Source organism: Cygnus atratus, chromosome 17, assembly GCF_013377495.2.
Source record: "Cygnus atratus isolate AKBS03 ecotype Queensland, Australia chromosome 17, CAtr_DNAZoo_HiC_assembly, whole genome shotgun sequence".
Taxonomy (NCBI): domain Eukaryota; kingdom Metazoa; phylum Chordata; class Aves; order Anseriformes; family Anatidae; genus Cygnus; species Cygnus atratus.
The window spans coordinates 12,326,584-12,349,699 of record NC_066378.1 but is presented as its reverse complement, the minus strand read 5'-3'; the positions used below and the strand labels follow the sequence as shown (position 1 = coordinate 12,349,699).

At 41.3% G+C, this 23,116-nt stretch overlaps 2 protein-coding genes across 7 annotated transcripts; both read left to right on the top strand.

The window, feature by feature from the left end:
* The first annotated feature begins 12 nt into the window (after positions 1–12).
* Positions 13–6,952, top strand: DENR (density regulated re-initiation and release factor). The gene is made up of 8 exons (XM_035565009.2): positions 13–135; positions 906–1,020; positions 2,020–2,039; positions 2,290–2,374; positions 2,995–3,078; positions 4,748–4,864; positions 5,823–5,962; positions 6,677–6,952. Exons 2-8 carry the CDS (start codon positions 915–917, stop codon positions 6,719–6,721), a joined length of 597 nt encoding a protein of 198 aa, XP_035420902.1. The 5' UTR covers positions 13–135; positions 906–914; the 3' UTR covers positions 6,722–6,952.
* A 77-nt stretch (positions 6,953–7,029) lies between these two features.
* On the top strand, positions 7,030–22,851 carry CCDC62 (coiled-coil domain containing 62). 6 transcript variants are annotated; one of them, XM_050714184.1, is made up of 14 exons: positions 7,030–7,154; positions 7,704–7,859; positions 8,120–8,312; positions 8,949–9,115; positions 9,842–9,943; positions 10,276–10,444; positions 10,530–10,631; positions 11,488–11,576; positions 12,598–12,701; positions 13,299–14,033; positions 17,785–17,965; positions 18,132–18,261; positions 19,912–20,004; positions 22,105–22,847. In XM_050714184.1, exons 2-12 carry the CDS (start codon positions 7,824–7,826, stop codon positions 18,255–18,257), a joined length of 2,004 nt encoding a protein of 667 aa, XP_050570141.1. In that variant the 5' UTR covers positions 7,030–7,154; positions 7,704–7,823; the 3' UTR covers positions 18,258–18,261; positions 19,912–20,004; positions 22,105–22,847. The 6 variants fall into 6 exon arrangements, with proteins under 6 accessions (XP_050570141.1, XP_050570140.1, XP_050570143.1 ...); XM_050714183.1 differs by having other exon boundaries at positions 19,891–20,004; XM_050714185.1 differs by lacking the exon at positions 7,030–7,154 and adding an exon at positions 7,511–7,572 and having other exon boundaries at positions 12,601–12,701; positions 18,132–20,004; positions 22,105–22,851.
* Positions 22,852–23,116: the final 265 nt, after the last annotated feature.

Sequence of the window (23,116 nt, the reverse complement as noted above, 5' to 3'; positions counted from 1 at the left end):
GGAGCGGCTCCGCCCCGAGGCTCTCGCGAGAGGGCGGCGGCGGGGCCGGGGAAGGCGCGGGGCCCGGGGCCTGCAGCCGCCGCCGCCGCCGCTGGAGGAGGGGGAGCCGCGGCCTGAGGGGGCCGCCCGGTAACGGTGCGTGCCGCCCGGCTTTACCTCAGCCCCCATTCCCGGTCCCCTCCTCCTTGTCCCCGGTGCCTCATCCCCGCACCCCCCGTTCCTCCTGCTTCTCCCTCCCGCCGTCGCCCCCGCGCCCTCCCGGCCCTTCAGGTGCCCCCGCCGGCCCCCAGCCCCTCACGGCACCCGAACCCCATCGCCTGCCGGTCCCGTTCCCTCAGCGCTGTCCCGGCCCCGCGCTGCAGCCTCTTGATTCCTCTTCGCGAGCCCCGGGATGTGTGTGCTTGTAAACCCTTGCGAAGTGTGGCAGGGGGTGAGGGCGGTTTGCTTGCGGGGTCTTTTTGCGTTTTGTTGGCTTTGGCGGTGTCCCAGGACCAGATTTGGACTCTTCAGCTGATAATCTAAATGATCTCTTTAGTTAATTTGCTGGCGGTCCCTCCACCTTTCCACACAGCATGCCACCGGTTTAACATAATCCCTCACGTTTCACTTAAAACAGCGTGTTCCATAATCCCACGTGCTCTTCTTGCACATCTTTCTTTATTTTACACTACATTTTTTGCCACTTTGCCTTCTCTCTTATATACTACTGTTCCAAACTGCTTGGAAGCTTTTGCAGCCATTTTCCCCTCATGGTTGCTCCCTGATTTCTCCTGCTGTTCTTACGATCACACATCTTTTCTCCGGGCCTTGTGCTTCTGTCAGTCTCCGAGGCTTTTGCTGAGTACAGAAAGATGTGAATAACACAGAACTGTTTCGTTTCATTCATTTAATTCTGTGACCCGCAGGCTTGTGACATGGCCACAGACGTAGCTGATCCTGTGGTCCCTGACTGCAAAGGAGACGTAAGGAGCGGTGCCAGGTCAGATGCTGACTATCCTCTTCGGGTTCTCTACTGCGGAGGCAAGTGCTGAAGGGGCAGTGGGCCACGATTCTTCCAGTGTGCTGTTTGTGAGGGCAGCCTAGTGGAAAGAGTGAGAGAATTGGAGATTTTCTTCTGGTCAGCTTTTGTTGAAAAGATGGGCCATGGTCAGCGTGACCTTTCTGAGCTTCTTTCTGAAGTAGTTCATGTGGTGTATTTTATCCAAAGCGTTTTTGGTGAAAAATGGGGGGCTTATGTAAAAGTTACATTAGTAGGAATGGTGCTCAGACCACAAACTTCTGAGCAGATTTGTTCCTGCAGAAAGCTAGTAAAAAGCTAGTACCTTTAGCACAGACAAGGTCTCTGAACATCAGTATGATAATAAATAAAGTAACTGTTGCATTGCGTTTACAATTCTGTTTTACTCATTACATTTGTAGCTATGTAGATGAATTTTTAAAATGAAACAACGTATTTATCTAAAACATATCCGTCAGGATTATTTATTTTGCATTGTGCTTGAACACAGTTGCAGGGGATTAGAAAAGAATCCCTGCTGTGTGTGTCTGCACAGTTGGCTTGGGTGTGTTTTAAAGTCAAGCCCATCCAACAAGTTACCCATCTTCTTTGATGAGCTTGGGCCTAGATTTTCTCGGATCTTTGGGACATAGGTAGCTCTTGGAAAATAGAGAGCTATCTGAATCACATGGTAATTTATTAGGCATATTTTTTGCCTCATGTAGAACTGATGTTTCTTTCTGTATCTTTTCCCCGAACTATATGCATCTTCTTCCCTTCCTTCACTGACTGATTGCTTTTGCTGTGATAGTTTTATTCTAACACACAGCATGTGAGCAAATGACTAATGGGAGGAATGGTATCAATAAAATAATCTTTCGAGTCAGCATGAGGTTATAACCAGAAGTTACAACGTAAGAAGTCATGCCTGACTTCAAAATACCAATTTGAATTAACACCAAGGTTGTAAGTTGAGAACTTTTTGTAATTTGTTTTTTTTTTTCCCTCCCCTCTTTCTCCAGTCTGTTCACTGCCAACAGAGGTGAGTTATTTTTTTGTTTCTTTCTGTCCTATGATTTCTATGATGATTCTTTTCTTTCTGACCTTTTTTGGCTTTTAATTGTGGTAGTTCTGTGCTTCAGCCGCTCTCATCTTTAGCATGCCATGAGGCTCCTTATGTGCTACTAGAGTGTTGGTATTGAGTCACCCTAAAGAGAAATGGCTGAGCTAAATAGAAAATGTATTTTGCTCTATTTGTTTGTGACAACATTCCTGTGTCCTTTCTTCTCTAGTACTGCGAATACATGCCTGACGTGACTAAATGCAGACAATGGTTAGAAAAGAATTTTCCAGATGAGTTTGCAAAACTTACAGTAGGTAAGAATCTTTCTCCATTTTCTGGCTTACATGTGTACTTAAATGTATTCAGAAGTCTTTGAGCTTGTCCATTTCTCACCTTTCCCATCTTCCAGTTGTCTGAAAGTTAAACCGTTTTCTCAAAAGTCTAGGGTGTTTTTGGATGCTGTGAAAATAAGTTTGTCAGAAAATCTCAGAAACGATATTTGATCTTTATTAAGGTTTCTGCTGTAACCAGTCATCTGTGCATTTGTTTCCTGTCAAAGTTAATTTATCCAATTTTATGTCTTTCCAGTCGACAGTGGATTGCTGGAGGAAAGGTCGTTAGTGATAGGGAACTTGTCGATTTAGAATTTAAATGTTAAGACTATTGTTAATTTCTGTCCCTTTTTGGAAATTATGCAGAGACTGTATTGAAACTAACTGTATCCTCAAGCTGAATGTCACAGATCTAATTCATCCCAGCACTAGAACGAGGTTGTAATATGCATCAGTCAAGGAACCGTGGCGCTAAAGCAAGCCACTTAAGGATCTAGCAAAATGTCACTGTGCCTTACTTCCTGTTTCTGTAAGGTCATGTGGTAATCTGACCACTAATTTTGTTCTCTTTCTTCTCACCGCTCCGTTCTGATGTACGTAAGAAAATTCACCCAAACAGGAAGCTGGGGTTGGAGAAGGCCAAGGAACTGCAGGAGAAGAGGAAGAGAAGAAGAAGCAAAAGAGAGGCAAGGTCTAAATAGTTGTTTGTGGAATTGATTCATGAACAGTTTGGGACATCTTTTTCTCATCTGTAGGCCTGGACGAGGCATGGCTTTCTTGTGTTTTGGTTGTGTTAGCTACCCTTCGACCCTGCGCAAAAGATACCAACTGGAAAAAGCGTATGTGGTAGCAGGGTTGGTACAGCGATGTGTGCTGTGTTAGTGAAGAGACCTGGGTTGTGTTTCTGATTGTCCCGTCATTGCAATGGCACTTATTCAGGGAGTAATTCTTTCCATCCTAAAATCATCTGGCATACCTCCCCAAATGCCTGTTTTTACCCTATTTAACGTGAGCTTATAGGTTGCTTGCAGAGTAGAACAAAGGTTGCTTGCCTCTAGAAATGCCTCATGATGCTGCTTTTGCCTTTTTACCTTCCATCCCTCCCCAGTATTGTTAGTTATTTCTGTTTAACGAACATACGTTCCATCATAAATCAGAATGCTGTGGTTGTTAATATGTATTTGCCTGCTTATTGTCAGCTTTCTGTAGTGCTTCATAAATGCTGGTTAACAGCCCAGTAGGATTCAAATTTTAAGCCACATATCACTGCAGACGTTTTATTTTTGTGTCTTGGTAACCAGTTATGTTTACTTTGTCAGTGGGATATGTGTAGTGACAACAGTAACTTAGAATCTGTAGCTTGGATGCTTCTTCCAGAGACTTCAGAACATTTTCTTTCAACATTATTTTATTGTGTGGGGTGCTATGACTAATCTGGTTTTAGTTATAAAATAAGTATTTAAAATCATTGGAGATTTTCTCCTAGAGTCTCAAGTTTCATGTAACTTAGGGTGTGGTGTTAAGTATGATGGTACAAGATACTCTAGAAGAGAGGGTGAAGAAAACGAGCAAAAACTTAGTGCAGTTGTTGACTGAGGAAACTTTGAGATAACTGATAATTTAAGACAATAAATTGCTATCAATTCATAGTAATGTAGAACTGAAAGTGCTGCACATTAAGGGAAAAAAAAGTATTCTCAAGGGGTTAGTTTGCTCATAAATTCTTGGTGAATTCCTGGCTTTCCTGGTGAGAAGGCTCTAGAACAAAACTTCGCTTACCCTGGGGTGACTTGAGTTTATACAAAGTCAACTACTGTGGCTGGCTTCTGTTTGAGGCATATTTTTTTCTACCACCCCATATATATAAAATGTTTCATACGTGTCCTGCATGAATATCTAGAACTTAACGTGCTGTTTAACCCAGCAGCCCGAGTAGGCAGGTTCTCCTGGCCTTAGTGAATGGACATGAGTAAGTTGCTTTGCGTCAGACCCAAACCGTAAGGATGTTAAGCTCATGAAAAACATTAAAGTAACAATTCATTCCTAAGATTACTACAGACAAAAAATCCCTGAAAAAGGGGGTAAATGTAGACCAAAGTAAAGTGTTGGGGAGCCCCCATTTTTGTCATTGTAACAGGGTCCTGATGTGCGTGCTATGCTTTAATGCATATTTGACATGCGTAGGTTATTTTTTGTAATACAAGGCTTTTCTGTGCGATGTACCTTTGCTTACATACATAGATGGGGAGAGAGGTTTCTTTGTTTACAGGGGTGGTGTCTGACTTTACAGTCTTTTTTTTTCTTTAAATGTTTTGTCATTTAACTAATTATGTAATCTTACCTTCTGTTTTAAAGGTGGAAGAGGTCAGATAAAACAGAAGAAGAAGACTGTACCACAAAAAGTTACAATAGCTAAAATTCCTAGAGCAAAGAAAAAATACGTCACAAGAGTATGTGGCCTTGCAACCTTTGGTGAGTTGACTTTTGTTAGGTGTATTTTGTTGCTTTTAGATGTGCCTTTAACGTAATATTGCCTAGAGTCTTGGCTTGTTTCCTGTGAGTAAAAAAGGTTTCAATTCTGAAAATATTTTCCACCCACTGTAGGTATCTTGTCCTCTATTCTGTTATCTCCCTTTTAGTTTGTATTTCTTCACAACCTTTTTTTTTTTTTTTTAAAGTTAACTTAAGGCTGGGTATTGTCTTTTATTCTCTGCTGGTATACCTTGTCTGAAATATTTAACCATTACTTGGTTAATTCTGCTTAATTCTGTCAGTCATTACCTGTTTTTTTTAAAAACTTGTAAATACGTTATTCGCTTTGGTCAGCTGCAGACATCTTAGCTACTTAGTGTTGTATCTGTAATAACATTTTGTTTCACACGTGGATCACTGGTTTTGTCGAAGTTTTAATCTTGGTTAGATTAAAAAGATATGTTATGTATTTCCTGCATAAGAGTTTTGTTGGTTTTCTTCAGGGATCGGTACTGTTGAGTTCAGATCAAGCTACTGAATATGTATATTTGTGTTGGAAGCCAGTCTCAAAAATCACTGTGACATGTTTCTAAAAGAAACATACTGAATCAATTCTGTGGGGAAGAAATAGTTAAATATCTATAGAAGTTACGCAGAACTGGAAGGGGTTTTAATCTGCGTTTGTGTTTTTGGTGAGTGCGTGCAGCCTAGACCTGCAGAAGCAGAATGTCTAGATGACTTTTAGTGATTTTGGCCTTGAAGAGTTTGCTAGATTTGTTAGGTCGGTTGCTTTGTATGTAAACATCAGACTTTTGCTTTTATTGGAAATTATATTAAAGTTTTAACTGTAAAATACCACTAGTCTTTCAACAGTTAAGATTTAAATTTTGGTTGTAAAATTGAGGAAAAACTGGTATGACAGTGACTGTACTTACACTGCCAATTTTCCCATAAACAGAAATCGATCTTAAGGAAGCGCAAAGGTTTTTTGCTCAGAAATTTTCCTGCGGTGCCTCAGTAACAGGAGAAGATGAAATAATCATTCAGGGGGATTTCACAGATGACATTATCGATGTAATACAAGAGAAGTGGCCTGAGGTAATAAACAATTTCTTTTGTAGGACTTCTAGTTTTGCACAGTAGCCTGTGACTTTTCCAGTGATTTTCAAAAATGGGTGTCATCTTCGGTAGACTGTTGTGCAAAAATAAGACCAGTTGTTGCCCTTCCTCCTACATATGAACAATTAGGTTAAGGAGTGATTAAAGTTGAATCTGAATGTTGTTTCCATTGTCCAAGAAACATTAAATCCTTAAAGATATAGTGCAGTGAGGAAGGTGTGTCAGCGTAAGAGCTGTCAAATATCTACAGCTTCTTCCTGACCATTTCTTAATGGTGAATGCCTGAGTGTTCTTGTGCTGCCATCCTGTTTTTCAAAATACCTTGAAATATTGAAAAAAAAAATTGTCCTTCAGAAGAGGAGGTGAACTCATTTTGCGTTGGGCTGAAGTGTAGATGGTTGAGAGGTTTGGTTGCACTGCTGTAAGTGCAGGCAGTTTCTTTGACTCTCCCTTGTTCTGGTATTTCCTGGTTTGAATTCCTTCTGAATAACTCTGTAGGCTTGTCCTTATGCAGAGCCTTGTAGGCTCAGCTGTGTGATACAGGCATGTGTCACTAGCTTGGTATTTACAGCAGGGAATCTCAGATGGCACCGTGTGCTTCTCCTGCACTTCATTACATGTACAGTGAAGAATATCGAGTGAGATGCATAAGAAGGAAATATACTTAACCTGTTTTGGCTTTTTTTCCCGTAGGTGGATGATGACAGCATTGAAGATCTTGGAGAAGTCAAGAAGTGATAGTGAAAGACTACCTTTATTTAATTTTATGGTTATTAATGATGTAGCCAAAGTGAGGCTTCTAAATCCATTGACTCTGCAGTGAAACTGTGGAGAACCCGTATCCTTGGCATTTTCACTGTTCTGTATAGGCTGCTTCTTTTTTTGTTGTGATATTTGCCAAAGCTAAATTGGGGTTCTATCATGCTTACGCATGAAGTAGATTTAAATAAAATTACTGTTCCTCACTGAGTAGTGTTTGTGGTCTGTAGAGCTATTTTCCGTCCTAAGCTCATAGGAAAATAGTAATTTAATTAAATGTTTATTTTTCATCTGCTGCCCTTTCTGCTAAGTATTTAAAGTATGTATCCGATGTACAGAAACTCATACCTCTGACTTACCTGCGTAAAGTCTGACTGCTTGTTTGCTTCTGCACACTGCGTTCACATGGAAGGTACAGTGAAGTGAAAGCTTTACAGCCTTCCAGGCTCCTAGCAAAGAGCTGAGCACAGGTTTGGTGCTCTGTATTTCACTGCCCCATTTAAAGATGGTAAATGCTCCCTGGTGACGTTGTCTTGGAATTGCCACTATAAACTTATAAGAGTTCAAACCCATTGTGTACATTATCCTCTGCCAAGTCCTTTTCTCTGCGATTTTTGATGATAAACCCGTAGATGCAACTAGATTTAATTAACGCGACAGCCGCCTCTCTGCAGCTGTTCCACGACAAACCCGAGGGGGGCGCTTACCCTTCGCTGACAGCGCCTGGCGGGCGCGGGACTCGAACCCGCGGCCCTTCCCCTCCGGGGCGGGGCTTCTGCCTAACGGCCACGGGGGCGGGGCGCAGCCGTGACGTCAGGGCGAGGGCGCCGGTGGGTTTGAAGGGGGGGCGGGGGGGGCGGGGGGTGTCGCCGCTTCAGGGTCCTGTGGGGGGCTCCCCAGGGGGTTTTGCGTTTTTTTCTGATTTTTTTTTTTTGTCTTTTTTTTCCCCCTTTTCTCGCAGGGCTGGCGGATGAGAAGGCGGCTGGGTGGCCGTGCGGCGCCTCAGCCAGCGGGAGCCCCCGAGGCTCCATGCCGGCTGCTGCCCGCTCCGGGCTAACGCCTGGCAGCGGCCCCGGCCCCTATGAACCCGGCCCGGCCGCGCTCCGCTTCGCCTCAGGTAAAAAAAAAAAATAAAATAAATAAAACGAGAACCGGCTCCGTGGGCAGGGGGCTGCTGGAAACGTGAAGCGCTCAGCGTGCTGCTGACGGCTTCGGGCAAAGCCCACAGGTGGCACCACAGCCGCAGGGAGCGTTTAGGGGCGGTCTCTGTTCCTAACACACAAATATTTCAATTTCAACCGACCCGGAGTTTGTTATCAGGAAACTGGGTCGCTTGTTCTTCGTGCTGAAGTGTGTCCTCCTTGTTGGCTTTCCTAGAAATTCAGCCCGAGCTTTGAGAACAGCACCATTGAGAAACAGAGGCGAGAGCTCCAGGCTTTAATCGCAGAACTGAAAGACCGTGATGAGGAGCTGAACGCCATGGTTGCCGTGCACCAGACGGAGCGTCTCGCCTGGGAAGATGATCGGCAGAAAATACTGACTCTGGCAGAACGATGCGCCTTATTAAACAGTAAGCGTTGTCTGTAAAGAATAGGTCCCTGGTCTTTTAAGCACGTTCGGATGCTCTGAGCCCTTAATGACAGCGTTGCATCTTGTAAGGAACCATTTCTTACACTTCAGCCTTACATTTAGCTGTCTTCTTTCTGAGATCAAAACTTCTACAATGGTACTAAAATGGTCTGATCATGTAGCACGTTCATTTGAATTTGCAAATTGCTTCTGTGGACTCTAAAAAATAACTGATGAAGTAACCATGGCGAGAGGGAGCAACTTGCAAGCATGCCGGTGGTCTGCAGAGCCCTGTGCCCTGAGGTTCTGCTGCAGAGCTTTGATATTATCCACGAGCCACCTGGACAAATCACCTGGCGGCTCCGAACAGCTTTGTTTGACAGCCATACCACAGAGGTCACCGTGGAGTTTGTGTTCTGTCTGACCTGGGTAACTGGAATCCTGATTCGGAGTGCGCAAAGTGAACATTCATTTCTGAATTACATGATTTTAGCTGAACACTCATTTAATTCATGGACCTGGGATTAAATTATTGTCCATACGTTAACGTAAAATCACCATCCGGTAATTAAAATCTCAGAAATATCTAGCCTGGTTTTTCACAAATACCTTGTCTTTTTTTTTTTTTTTTTTTCAGATGAACTGAACAAGAGAAATGACATTATAAAATCACTAACCAAAAAGTTAAAGCTCTTAGAATCTCAGCAGAGTGACAGTAAGACAATATGTGAAATTACGCAACAGAAGTTTAAAGAGCTGTCTCAAAAACTAACAGACGTGACTCTTCACTGTCAGGGTCTGGAGGTAGGAGTTGAATAATGGTCTGATTTTGCAGTCCAAGCATGTGTGGAATGCCAGTGACACTTGTGAATTTCACTGGTGAATGAATATTTCAGATTATCAGGCTCCTGAGTTGTATTTGTCTTTCAGTACAGTAATCTTAGATCAACGTATCAATCTAAATTGTGTGGGGGGAAGAAAAAAATTATTTCCTAAGCTAGGATTTGGAATTTGATGTTTGTTTGCTTAGTTTTGGAGAACATTGTTCAGAACCAACTTGCTTCCAAAAATCTCAGGCACCATGACTTCATGTTAACCCCCAAAACTGTACTGATACTTCACTGGGAAGTTCCAGAAAGTCTTACTTACGCCACTGGTTACTATTAAGAACTGTTAATATCCTGTAACTGGTTTAAGGATATGAAAATAAGTTTTTATTTTATTATTTTTTTAAAAGTGACTTGGCAATGATGTGTTTATTGGGATAATTTTTCCCCATGTCCAATACGGTAAAGCAGTATTCTGTGTTTTCATCTAATAGTTTTAAGGAATGCAGGCTATTAAGGCCCTTGATCACAAGCAAGTTTAGATGTAAAGAACTGGGGAACAATTTTTTATTCCAGCGTTCTTTTGTCCAAATCCTCTGTTGCCATTTGTGATTTTTAAATAAAGTTGTCCATACATTTGCTGGCAAAATAGTAACTTTGAATTAGTGAAGTAAAAATTGACATTGTCATTTCTGTTCACTAGGAGGAAAATCAAATTCTCCGCTGCTCAGTTTTGGAACTGTCTGCTAAAAAAGGCCAGCTGCAAGCTAGAGAACAGGAGCTTCTTAAAAAGCTTGAGCTGAAGGTAACATCTGTTGTCTCATCAGGCACTAACTGTGATCAAAATGCAGTGCATTTATTGGTGACTGACACAGTGCTTTAGTCTGTGTTGATTTCACATCTGTTTAATTCTCTGGCTTGACTGAGAAGGAAAAAGTGGTCAACAAACAATAAACTGGTTTATTTTCATAAAGAGGCATGTTTCCTGGCTTTGATTTTTTTTTTTCCCCCTCAAAAACCCAGAAGGAAATTTGTGAAGTAACTACACCTACTGCAGTAAGGCATACTGTTGTTTTGTCGAGATCCATACGTGAAGGTAAAACAATAATCAGGAATACGTTTTATTTCATATTTCAGGGAGAGGCTATACTTGAAACAACTGATTACATTACTGAGTTTACATCTAAATTGAAGCTGGAGAGTGCACTGTGTGCAGCAAAGGCAGAAGAATTCAGTCTCAACAAAGAAAAGCAGGACCTCAGACTGAGACTGAGAGAACTAATACTTGAAACAGATAAGCTGAAAGGTAAATGTTTATACCAGGCACTTAATTTAGTATGGACCAGCGTGATTCCTTTTCATTCTGGGAAATACTATGTTTTGTTTTAAAGATGACCTCTGTGAAAAGATGAAAGAAAATAATAAGCAGCAGGAAGAAATCATTCACCTCAAACAAGAAAATGCCTCCTTGAAGAATGAGCTTGCACTTAATGGTAAGTGCGGGCAGTTGGCTTTTCAAGCCTCGGCTTTCAACAGATCAGAACCTTCTACATGACAGCAGTTCACTGGAATCTGAGGGAGGCAGCTTTCTTGACATTTAATAAAGGTATATGCCCTTGTGTGTTATTCTGTGAAAGCAGTATCTAGGACTTCTGCAGAGACAGTTTATAAAATCTTGTAAAAGCACGAAGTTCACCAGTGTGATGATGTGTGGAGGAGTAAATGGTTCAGAGGATTCCCTCTTGAGAATTTTTGAGACTTTCATGTCTCTCGTGGTATTAATACAATAAATGGGGGTGGTGTTCTTCCTTCTGACTTAGGTTGCGTAGAAGTTGGTGATCTACTGAAAAGATGCAACATGCAAAATCTAGAGCTTACGCCACATGAAATTACTAGCTCGTTCACTCCCTCCTGTGGGCAGCAAGCAGGTGTTGCTGTTGAAGCAGCAATATGTTCACAAATTCAGTTTGGTACTTTGGTACTCACTATTTCCCAGCACTTACCTGTACAAGGCATGTTTTAGAATTAATTACTAAACTTGTTTTCCATGAAAGAATGTAAACATGGAAAAGAAAAATATATCAATCAATGAAGTCAAATATTGCTACTAGTAAAACTAGATGCTGGTTTATGTGAAAAGACCAAAGAAAATACTTAATAAATCTGTGAGACAACTTATTATGTTTTTGTTCAGAGGGAAAAGAGATCCTGTTGATCTGAAGAAAATGCTTTTATTTTGTTTAGGTACTTGTTTCTACTGCTACAGACATACATAAACAAATTTGCTTGATTTGTGTCTATTCACTTAAAGTAAGTAATTTGAAAACTATATAATATGTTTTGAAACAGTTGAGAAAGCAAAGAGAAAGGATCAACTTCTTCAGTTTGCCAAGTCTAAACAAGTACGGACTGACACAGAACTATCAAGTTTGCGACAGGTATGACCCTAATTGCGTTTCTACTCTTAAATTATAAAGATGTTTTTCAGTAACATCAGATTTTCATAGAACAGTATGAAAGTTAAAACTGTCTGTTCTTAAATAAGAAAGAAAAAAAAATCAAATTTGCTGTTGCTGCCTTGTTGAGATCACAACAAAATGTTGATTTTTTTTGTTGTTGTTGTTGTTGTTAAAATTAAAAATCTGTGATACAAATCCTTGTATTTACACGGGCTTTTGGCCTCTATTGTGTAGTTGTATCTACTTAGTTCTGCAATGAGTAAACATCCCCGCAGCACCCTGATGAGGTAACAGTTCATCAGTGTGTGTATAACCAGAAGGTGCTATGCTCCGAAGTCATCTGAAAGGCAGTGGGAGTTGGGTGTGCTGGCTCACGAGTGCCCAAGGTGAACCCCTGCAGCATAAAGGGGCAGGGTGTACCAAAAGAGCTTGCTTCAATGGAGGCTTAAAACCAGTGTTTTCACCTGCACTTATTTGAGGTTTCCAAGGCAAGTTCAATTTTTTTTTATTGCAAATAATTGATCAGTGTGTTATCTTTCAAGTTAGCTATACAAAATATTCCGTGCAGTGAAAACCAAAACTGCAGTCATCATTCCTTGTCCTGTAATTTTGCTTTGAACAGCATAATAACAACTTATGCTGAGTGCCGAATAGCAGTAATGATACTGTATTTTTGGTTCATTGTGGTTCAGTTATAGAAGACCACTCCAGTCCTGTAATAAAAATACTGTTTATTTCAGAAAAATGTTTTCGTAAATGCATGGAGAGAGAGCCCCTTAGATTTGGATGGCTTTGACAATAGTTTGACTACAGATATATAAAAATGGTTTGTTTAAAAACAAACGCACAAAATAACAACAACAAAACCTGCATATATATTAAAAAAAAAAGTTTATAAAAATATTTTGAGGATATATTTAGAAGACAAGCAGTGTGTTAGTGCCTGACAGCAGCGTTCTTGCATTCCAGAACTTCATTAATGTGCCTCGCTATCTTTAAGCAGATCTATGTAAAACAGCAGCGTGACTTGCAGTTTCTTCATGTCAGCTTGGAGAACTCTCAGGAATTAAGGCAAAAGCATGAAAAGGTGGCATATGAAAGGAGGTATAGAAATCTTTTTTTTCTTTTTTATATATATATGTACTAACGTACTCTCCAAGAAACTTCACTGTTGAGCCACAATTGGCATTCTGAAATAGATGTTTGCTGTGTCAAGATGGCTTTGCTGGACTTGACCACAGATATCCAGTGCAGTTGTCAGATAGCTGTTTTACATTGCCAGGACACCATGAGTATCAGTCACAGAATGAAGCATTATATGGAGGTCAGAAAGTTCCTGATCTTTTTTAAAAACTGGAATATTCTGGTGGTACGGCTGTTAATCTGGCCCGCTATGCCACATTTAAAAAACAAAGTTCAATTTGCTTTCAGATTAGGAAATTGGTACACACCCTGAAAGTTCAAACGAAATTATCAGTTGGATAAAACATGAAGGAACTCTCAAACTCTTTTTACAAGGTAACATGGTCAAATATGGGCACGCTTCTGTTGGGTTTGGGCAGGATGCAGCTGTTTGTTAGTATATAAGCCACTGTAGAACCATGGCTACAGCCTCTAGTTAATGTATAGCTTTATCCAGAGTAGTTACGTATGCTCTTTAAATACACTGCTTCTGATGGTTTCTTTTTCACACCACTGTAGCATAGGTACGGTATTCCCTGCTCCTGAAAGTAACAGCCAAACAGAGTCAGTTAGGACTGACGGTACCCACAGGGTACACGAGGATCATGGAACTGCGCAAGTTCTGAAAAGCAGGGTAGAAAACACCTCTGAGATGTGTGAAGTAGATAATAGACTGTTACTGGATGCATCAGGCTTGGAGAAAACTACATCAGCACACTTAAATCGGTGTCAAAAAGTTGTGAAAGGCTTGGCAATGGAAGAAGAAGAAAAGCAGGATGTTGCATCAAGCTCTGATGAGCTAGACAGCAAGCTATTTTATGAGGCTAACAACATGAGGCTGTTGAGAAACAGGGAAATCTCCGAGAATGAAGTGGAAAGCAGAGACCAGCAAACTTTTGAGTCATCGTCACCTGAATACTGGCTTAACATCACTTCTTGTGTAGATTCGCAAAATACCTTGATCCAGAAAGCCACATCTGACAAAGCTGATAATGAAAATAAAACCTGGGAAGAGAGAACTGGAATTCTGTTCGGCCAAAAAAGCAAAGAGACTTCTGTTGTGATTCACGCATCTGAATCTGATTCTTTTAGTAGTAACGTCATCATTAAAAAAGATGCAAGGTGGAAGCCCATATCAGATCCAGAATGGCTGAAGATTTTCAAACCTATAAAAGAAAACGGAAGTAAATTGCAGAGAAAAGATTGCAACTGTCTCAAGACTGCAGAAGAGATGAAATATGCCAGTTCAAAAAGGTTACGTACTTGTTGCGTTTAAGAAATAGACAGGGACAAACTAGAGTTATGGAGAAACTTGACTGGACAAGCTCTCAATAATTTGTATTATTTCAGGGGACGTTTAAAGTAACTGCTGTCTTAAAATTAGACCACCAACTTGAAAAGTGGCAAATTTAAAATAAGTTAAAATAGCTCTAAGGTATCATTATTCTATTTTTATGCTACATAACTCACCAAGTAAACCAGTTGAGGAGAAAAATGCAGATTTTCAAAAATCTTTTGATTTTTGGAAATCCCAGATGTTGCTTGTAAATCTGGTGGGTTCCAATTCAGACCAGACTTGGACTTGTACAGTGACGTTACTGTAAGGCAAGAAACAAACCCAGATTTTGTGTGATGTTTTATTGACTGTGTTATTTCTGTTGAGAAATCACACAGCAGCTGGGCGAGAATGTAGGACATGTCTCTTCCGTGCAGGCTGCTTTCCTCACTGAGGGCAAGAAAAAGAGATGGCAAGATTTAAAGGACAGCATCTTTGTTTGTGGGGCTTTCTCCCTGTGTTTATACTGGGGGAGGAAAGCGGGACGTGTGGTTGGGGACAAGCAGAATGAGGTTTCTAATTCTGAGAAGTGTCAGAAAAATACTGAAGTGTCTTAGTGGCACTGGAAGGTGTCTAAAATATAAATGCTGCTTTGCAGTTATAGAAGTTGTTTTTATGCCTGCACAAGCAAGGGCATTCAGAGCTGTGACTGTTTCTATGGATTTTTTGTGCTGGTTCCTCTTCGTCCTTTCGGAAAATTGACTGGCTTTCCAGTTAGCACCTCCGCTTAAGAAAGATTTCTGAGGTTTTGCAAAGCTACTTCATAACTGCTTTTTAGATGGGCAAAGAAGAGGTAGCTTTCCAGCTGATAGCTACATGTACAGTAAATGAACAGCTGTTTAAACCTGAAAAGAGTTTTAACCAGCAAGTCTGGCCCAATATCCAAACAATTTAATGTTATGGAAGGGAAATATCTGATTGTACCGATGCTTTTCTTCTATATTGCTTTTAAAACAAAAATACTATAGAAATCATTACTGCAGTGGGACAGACCTGTTCAGAAACAAGGTGAATGGGCAGCCGCTGGAAAAATAGTGCTGTCCTGGCACATTTCCACTCAGCTTAGCTGAGCTTCACGTTGTGTATTGGCTGTTTTTAGTTTCCACTGTCCACAAGTCATAAAACAAGACTTCCCCTTACGTCTGCCCTCACCTTTCTGTATTTACTCTGTCCGGCAGCACAAATGACACACTGTCACCCCTACAGATCTCTTTTGAGGCTGAATCATTCAAACTGCTTTCATTTTTTGACTCGTCCTTAAGAGGATTTTAGGGGAGAAGGAAAAAGTAAACTCTGGCAGCGCAGACAGAATGGATGGGAGGGCTGCTTTAGCCAGTCGGAGTTTGCTGAGCTATCAAGTTTTGATCCTAGGAGCTCTGCGAATTGGAGACAGTTTGACTCAGTGCCTGCCTGCTCTCCAGCCATTGCTGATTCTGGTTTGCCACCAAATGCGCTCTCACCCTGTAAATGGGAAGGAGACTGTGTAGTATTGCAGTCTTCAGCATGGGCATCTTGTTTGGCTACTGCCATTAATGCCTTAACACAACATTCCTCCTAGGACTTGAGTCTGGATCCTCCAGTTTCCCACTGCTGGCCTCATAGTGCTGATGATGTATTCTGTGTGTAGGGAAGGGTGCTGGCACCTCCCTGTCAGCCCAGCAAATATTTTTGACATGAGTTCTTGAATTCTGGACAAGCCAACAAGCAGGCTATTAACTCTGCCAAATACCGTAGCCAGCTGCAGGAGCGATCGTGAAGTACTGTAAGGCAGGGCTCCTGTCTGTGTGCTCTGGCTTAAGTGACTCCATTTACGTTGGACCAACATTTCCAGGCTTGGGATGTTTATCTCAGTTCTGTTTTTAAAGACAGCAGTTACTTGTTCGGTGTGCCCCTGCAGGACTAAGCCACCCGTTCCTTGAGCCAGCTCCCTGCCTCAAAATCCAACCCGTTTCTCCCCACTCCCTCCCAGCCTGTGCAGTTCTTCAAACCTGGCTGTGCTCACTGCCTTACTCTGTGCCCTGCTGCGAGGAGCTGCAGCTTGTTCTGTCACAGCTCTCCAGAGCCTGCTCTTGTCAGAAGCTCGCAAACATGAGCTCCTCTTTCTTAAAAGCTTATTGTATCCCCGTGTTTTACAAGAGAAGTGGAACGAGACACAGCATACAGTTCTCAGCTGGCATCTCTCACAAGGGCTTTTTCTTAAGTTGAGTGGCATTTAAAAATAAACCTTTTTGTAGCAGCCTTGCCAGGTATGGAAGCCAAAACAAGTATCTAAAGAATACACCAAAACAAGTATCTAAAGAATACTTAACCAAACATTGGAAATTTGCAAACAGTCTTTTCTTTAATGGATGTGTATTTAACTGATTCAGGCAGTGCTAGCAGTCATGTTTTGTTCAGAAGAGCGAGGAACGTGGAAATGTTTTATTTGGGGAGATGGTTGCTGTTTTATTTACTTTTTGAAAACTTTATGAAGCGGAAATAGCAGCTGAAGATGAAATGCACTGCAGAGCTCGAACCTGCTAGCAGAATCCAGGGCACGTCTTTGAACAAGTTGCAGACTGCATTCAGTGTGGAGGCCAGGTGATTTCAGGGAAGAATTTCTTACGTATATTTGGGCTGCTGCTGGGTTCCCGTACTGCTTGAGCAGATGAGCCAAAACAGTTTCTAACGTGCTGCAGCCTTTGTTAGTTCTAGGCTTGATCTGTGATCAGTTGTTGCTGGAGCTGGCAGAGGGATGTGGTACATTCTGATAAAATTCTGAGTTAAGCCACTGAAATTGAGAACTGTTTTTCTGAAGGTTAGGCTTGAATCAAGTAAACTTTTAGTAGGGGAAAGTTGTGAGAAAGTTTCAGCCCTTATACATGCATATTAAGGGTTACAGACCCTATCAAGGCAAGCTTGTGATGTTTATAAGTCAGTGTTGGGACAGTAATAATGTTCTGGGCCTGATTTGTTGCTTTTATTGGCATTTAAATTGCTTTTCAGATACTCCTAAATATACTCAGATACACCCAGTGCTAAATTAATATTTTGTTTTGCTTTAAAACCTAGGGGAAGACGCATGCCAATAACTTGTGTGCTTCAACTCCACTCTGAAATCGTAGTCAGGCAAATGACTTTTGGGTTTAATCGCAGTTTACCCAAACTGAACTTTAAATGTACTGTTTCCTCCTGTATTTATAAATAAATATAATAAAGCCTCTTTAGGAAAGCTCTCCCATGATCTCCAAAATGAGATAATGGCTTTAAATGTCTGAAATTCTCTTGAAAAAGTATACCTACAAATATTAATTTGCCTAAATGGTGATTTCAAAAAAAAGAAGAAGAAAGGAGTAGTGTATGACAGAAGGAGTACCACCAGAGTACTGGGAGGAAGTAGATACTGCCTTTTGTATGCTCTTTGTGATATTAAATACATATTCTAGCACACAGCAATATCTTTGTTCTTGAAACTGGTTGAATGTCAAACCCTTGTCCTCAGAGACTGAAGCTCATCTAGTGAAGATGTCAAACATGGAACAGCTCTGAGGAACAGAGCAATCTCACACGTTTGGTTTTCTTGGGTCCAGGCCCATAAATATTTTTTGTCCCTTTATTTTTCTTTGCAAGTTTAAAAAGAATGGTGATGCTGTTTCTGGCAATATCTTATTTTTAAATTTTTTTTAACAGTGAAGAAAATGTGGATCTGAATTCTTTTCACTTGGATTCTCCCCGTTGTTTGACTTCCACCCAGAAAGGAGACAGACCTCAAAGATGTGAGAAGTTCTCTGATGCAAACTCCCCTCTGGACATCGGTAACCTTTCAGTGATTGAGCCAAAAAATAGATGCTGCAATCCTGCCATCAACAAAGTGAGTACTTTATTGCAGAATGTGTTTTATTATTTTTATGGGCAATTGTGACTGATTTTGAACTGAGGCATTTTAAAATGGAAGTGATGATTCTTGCTGTTATAAGTCTTCAGCCTATTCTAGAAAGATGATTTCATAACTGTGGCTCGCTTTCTGTCTCCTCCAGGATGCCCGTTACCCCACAAGTAAGCTGCAGCGTGCCTTGGCTGAGTCTCAACAGATGGTTGCTGATCTGGAGCTTAGCACTCTCCTCCACGAGCCCTCGCTGCAGTCCAAACAGCAGCAGCATTAATACGGTATTTATTGCTCTTCTGTGACTAGATTTAGGTGGCTGGGAAGAGTCACTGTGAACACTGTGCTTGACCTGTGTGACAGCATTATAAGCAATATCCTCCTCGTGCTTTGCAGTAGAGAAAACGCCTGCATGCCTTCATATGAAATGCTTGGAATTTTTTATAGGATTCTTTATGGCTCCTCAAGGTCGTGACAGGATTTGACTTTTGCATGTGTCTAAGCAGATGGAAGGAAGAAGGCATTTTGGAGCAAGCTGTAGATCTAGAAAAAAGCAAGCACAAGTATGACTTGCACTCAGAACTGGTTTATTATGCTGGCTATACTTGTGGAAAGGAGGACAGTACAGGAAATGGTGATATATAGAATAGTTTTGTGTCTGAATTTAAGCCTGACTCTCAGTGTAAATAACCTTTGAATTTTTGTGGGTTAATAGTTTTAGTTCTTTCATTCCAGGGTCAGAGAGCATACTGAAGGGGCAAAGAGCCCGTATAATAGCTGTCACAGCAATGCATTTTATGAACATGAACTCTGATAGGAAGTTTCTGTCCTGAGTATGTGAGCTACAGGAGTAATTGGAGAAGGGGGCACGTGTTTGTTTTCATAAATAGCCTTAAGAATTTCTGCTTCAGTTGACAAGATTTGTAACAAAGGAGATTGTATCCCTTGTCACTAGGACTGAGTAAACTTGTGTTGATATGTATCACAAAGGGAGAATTTGGGCTCCTAATGACAAAGCTGCATGCTGAAACTTCATCTGTGCTTTCCTCTGAAGTATTACCTCTCCCTAAAAATGTTGCACTCCGTAAGGCCTTAGATGAACTTGACCAGAACAATGTTCCTGTAAGTACCAGACAAACAAAAGTAATTCTGATAACATTCAGAACCAAAAAACCTTAGTTGTGCTGGGACCGACTGACAGAGGATAAAGGTTGTGTGCCAGCATTTGCATAAACTGAAAGGATATTTTGTTCAGAAGTTCATCTGCAGGATTTCATTCAGCCTGAAAGACGGCAACAGTGTAGTCCTTTGCAAAGACTGTCTTGTGGGATGGATTCCTGAAAAGCCCTCTGCAAAACAGTAGTTGCTTGTGGCTCTTGCCCAGCCCCATCAGATGTCTGGCTCCTGCTCTGATTGGCATGCCACAGCTCGGTTCAGCCGTCCTTTAGGCGAGAGCACGACTCTGCTTTACAACCTGACACTGCGTTTTTGAGCTTGGGAATTGGCTTCTCCTTTGGAATGGCTGTTGCTTCGGCGGGTAGAAAATAAAGCACGCTCATATTTGCTGGCAAGGGTAGCTTCTGCACCACATCTGTAGAACTTTGATCTACTTTCAGAGCAGTTCTGGGCAAAAACTTGTCAAGCGTGTTCTGGTTAATCTATGCAGGCTAACTAATCTGTGCTTAAAACCAGGTCTACCTGAGGCTGTTTTAAACTGCTCTTTAAAACATGATACATGTAAAAAATAACCCTTAAAATTTAATCAACGAGAATTTGTGTCTGATGAATTCTGTGCCCTTTTTGGGGGAGGGGGGAGAAGAGGAGGGAAATAAAAAGTGTACCATTGCTGCCTGCCAGTTTGAATCTGGGACCTCTGTAATTCTTATTGTCTGAGTTCCTTGATTTCCGTGTAGTGTTTTTGCATTACAATATAGACAACAGAACTTGCAGAGACTCTTCACAGGACGCAGTTATCTGGTGCAGAAGAAAGAGGTGCTAAGCTTCCGTTCTTTTCTCTATGATATTTTGTGAGTATGCTTTTCTTTTTTTTCCCTCACTTGATTTATTTTTGTTTGTTCTCATTATAAATGCATCTGCAATATTAATACAAGTCTATGGGCTTCTGAGATGAGCCTGGCACAAGACTCTAAGTGCACTGCTCTGAATGCATTTCCGATAAAACTCTTGTGAGTACTGTAGCAGCAAACAGATACTAAGGCAGCCAGTAATTCCTTTAGTCAAATAATTAAACTTCTCTCAAGCATGTTTCTAATGCTTCCTGCTCAGAAAGTCTGGGCTGTCAGATCTTGCAGGTCTGTTCCTGAGCCTGCAGCCTTTGTTGTACCTGCACACAGCTTATTGTAGTTGGAGTCCTTCTGTGTGTTACAGATAACAGGATCAAGGATATGAACATTGTTGAATAAGAGATTGGGAAGTGTTTTTCAATGCTACGGCCAAGGGCCGTTTTAGCATATTGTTCCAGGGCTCAGAGCTCCAAAAGTAGAATGTATTGAGTAGAGCTGTTTCAGAATATAAAAAAAAAAAAAAGCAGCCTTGCCCGTACCAGATTGTTTTTCCTTTTTTAAATCAGGAAATTTCTCACTGTCTGATTATTTGTTCTACCAATGTGAGCTGGATGCTTGCAATAGGCACCGTGTTGACTGGTTCTGAGGACAAAAGGGTAACCAGATATGGTTAAAATACAGAAAAGCACATGAAACTGAGTAACAGCTAGCAACAATGGGGGAAAAAAATAGCAAAAAGGAAATCGTCCAGTGCTGACACAACCCAGGAGCGTGTCTGCAAGGGGGAATTATTACACTGCAAGCTGGAGTGTGAAGCTGTGTGGCACTGGCTTTCTAGTACTGGTTCTTCATGGGGACACTGGGGATGCTCTTACGCAATTTTGGTCCAGTGGAGAGCTCAGTTCTTTTCTCAGTATATTCAAACTGCACTCCCTGGTCTGTGTCTCTTCTGTGGAGCTGAACCTCTCGTGCCCCTGGGGAGTGGTGTTGGTTTACAGCACCCCGACGTTCTGCTGTTTCGGCAGGTACGCTTTGCATTAAGCGCAGAGACACTGAGTCTTCTCTCAAAGTGAGTTGGGTCTGCTTACTGCACGCTAATGGGGCTCTCAGAGGAAATGGATGCTGAGTAGCTGGAATGCCCTGCCTCACTGTGCTGTAATATTCCTGTGTAGAGATCTCTTCTTTTCCTATAAAGATAAGCCCCAAGCTAAAAGAAGCAGGAGGGTTTGTAGATCGAAACCAGCGCTGTGACTCGCATCCTGAAACCACTGATGGTAAAAAGTTTCAGGAGCAAATCCCCAAAATTGCTGAGCACTGTGCTGATGCAGCAAAGTGGTAAGCACATGCTTAGCCTACAGAAATAATCTCATTTGCTTCAAGTGAGAAAGAACTGATGGAACAAATGTACCCACAATTCACTGTAAATCCATGACCAGGTTTAGTGACTCTGCAAGTCACTGGCTGCTGAATAAATCTTAATTTTTTCTCTTAATAACAGGCATTGAATCAACTGTGATCAGTTAAAAACAAAGCAGCTTTTGCAGGTTTAGAAGTAACTAACATATTCATGTAATTTCGTATTGAAAAGTGATGGAATTTATTTTTTTGATCGCTTTTAAATCACCTGATGGCAGGTGCGGTGTTAAACATTAGGTTAATTTCCTGCTGACAGTGATTTAGCTATTTTCATCAGTCAGTCACTTTCTCTTCAGAGAGAAACTGAGTTGGGGAGATCTGAAGAGCCACGCAAAGGAGGAAAGGGTTGGGAAAAAGGACCTGTTTGGTTTTGGACACTGTAGCGTGTGCCACTGCTTGTAAACTGTGACTCAGTAGCAGGCCAAGGGCACAAAGATCACTCCTTTTTGCAAAACAAAATGAAAACATTTTATTTCATAACACGTGAGTGGTATCCCTGAGACTGTTGTCCTTCTGTGAAGCGCTTCGTTTACAAATCTGTCTCCTCTTTATATTTTTACTGTAGTTTTTGGTCTGTCTTCAGCATGAAAATGTATATAGTAAATTGACATATATGTGATTGCTTAATGTATTTCAGAGGAAATAAAAGCCTTCTGTCTTTTAATACAAGTCTTTAATTTTCTGCAGTGGATGAAGACATTTCCATTATAGAATTATTTTTGAGAACTGAAGATCACCAACCTGTCAGCTACAATGGAAAGTTACCTAACTTTTTTTTCCATAGTCCTATGAGTGTTTGAAAGACTCACAAGTGGCAAAAGATGTGACTCTGCTGGAATACATTTCAACTTGAAATAAAACATGAGAATTATGCCAAGGTAAACAAAACTATTTTTTATAGCTGTGAGGTCAGGTTAAATACTGGCTTGTTTTTTTAAGAATCTTCAATGTGTAATTGTTACCACACAGCAACTATTTTTCTTACCTTTTTTATGGTGGTTCAGAAATAATTTTAGAGTATGACACAGCCAAGCATTCATTTTTGTTAGTTTATTGTTTTTGTTCTGAACTTCTGGCCATGTAGAGATGAATAATGTTTATAGGAAGTTCCCAATTAGTGTTGTAACCAGGAAATGCCTCCTACATTGTTGAAATTGGACAGCTGTCACCCACAAGGTGGGCAAAACAACTCTTCCTCAGTCAGCAGCTATTTATTCTAACAAAAGCTTACAGCAAGATCAGGTATTTGTGTGGACTGCTTTAGCACTGTATGGCAACGGCTAACCATAATGTGACTGGCTTTTTAGCATTTAAACTCTTTTTATCTTTGACGACTGAGCAAGACATTTAATTTTCAGTTTGAACTTTTTTTAATGAAAAGGTCAAATAAGCTAATAAAACAGATTCTTTTCTTACATCCTTCTTGCATATTTCACATGCTGTCCAGCACATTCAGTACTTAATTTATGACAATTCTCCGGGACACGCGACACCAATGGCCAGAAACACGAGCGCAGGGCAGGCTCTGGGTGGCCACTCAGCCACGTGCGGCTTACGGGCAGCCTGGGGCACCTCTGCTAAGTCCACGTCCTTGTGCACAGTGCCAGCGCTTTCACTGTGTGGGGGCAGCTGAGCAAGGGGAGTCTCTGGCCCCATCCACTGCCACGAATTAATTGCAGTGAAATAAAACACTTGCACC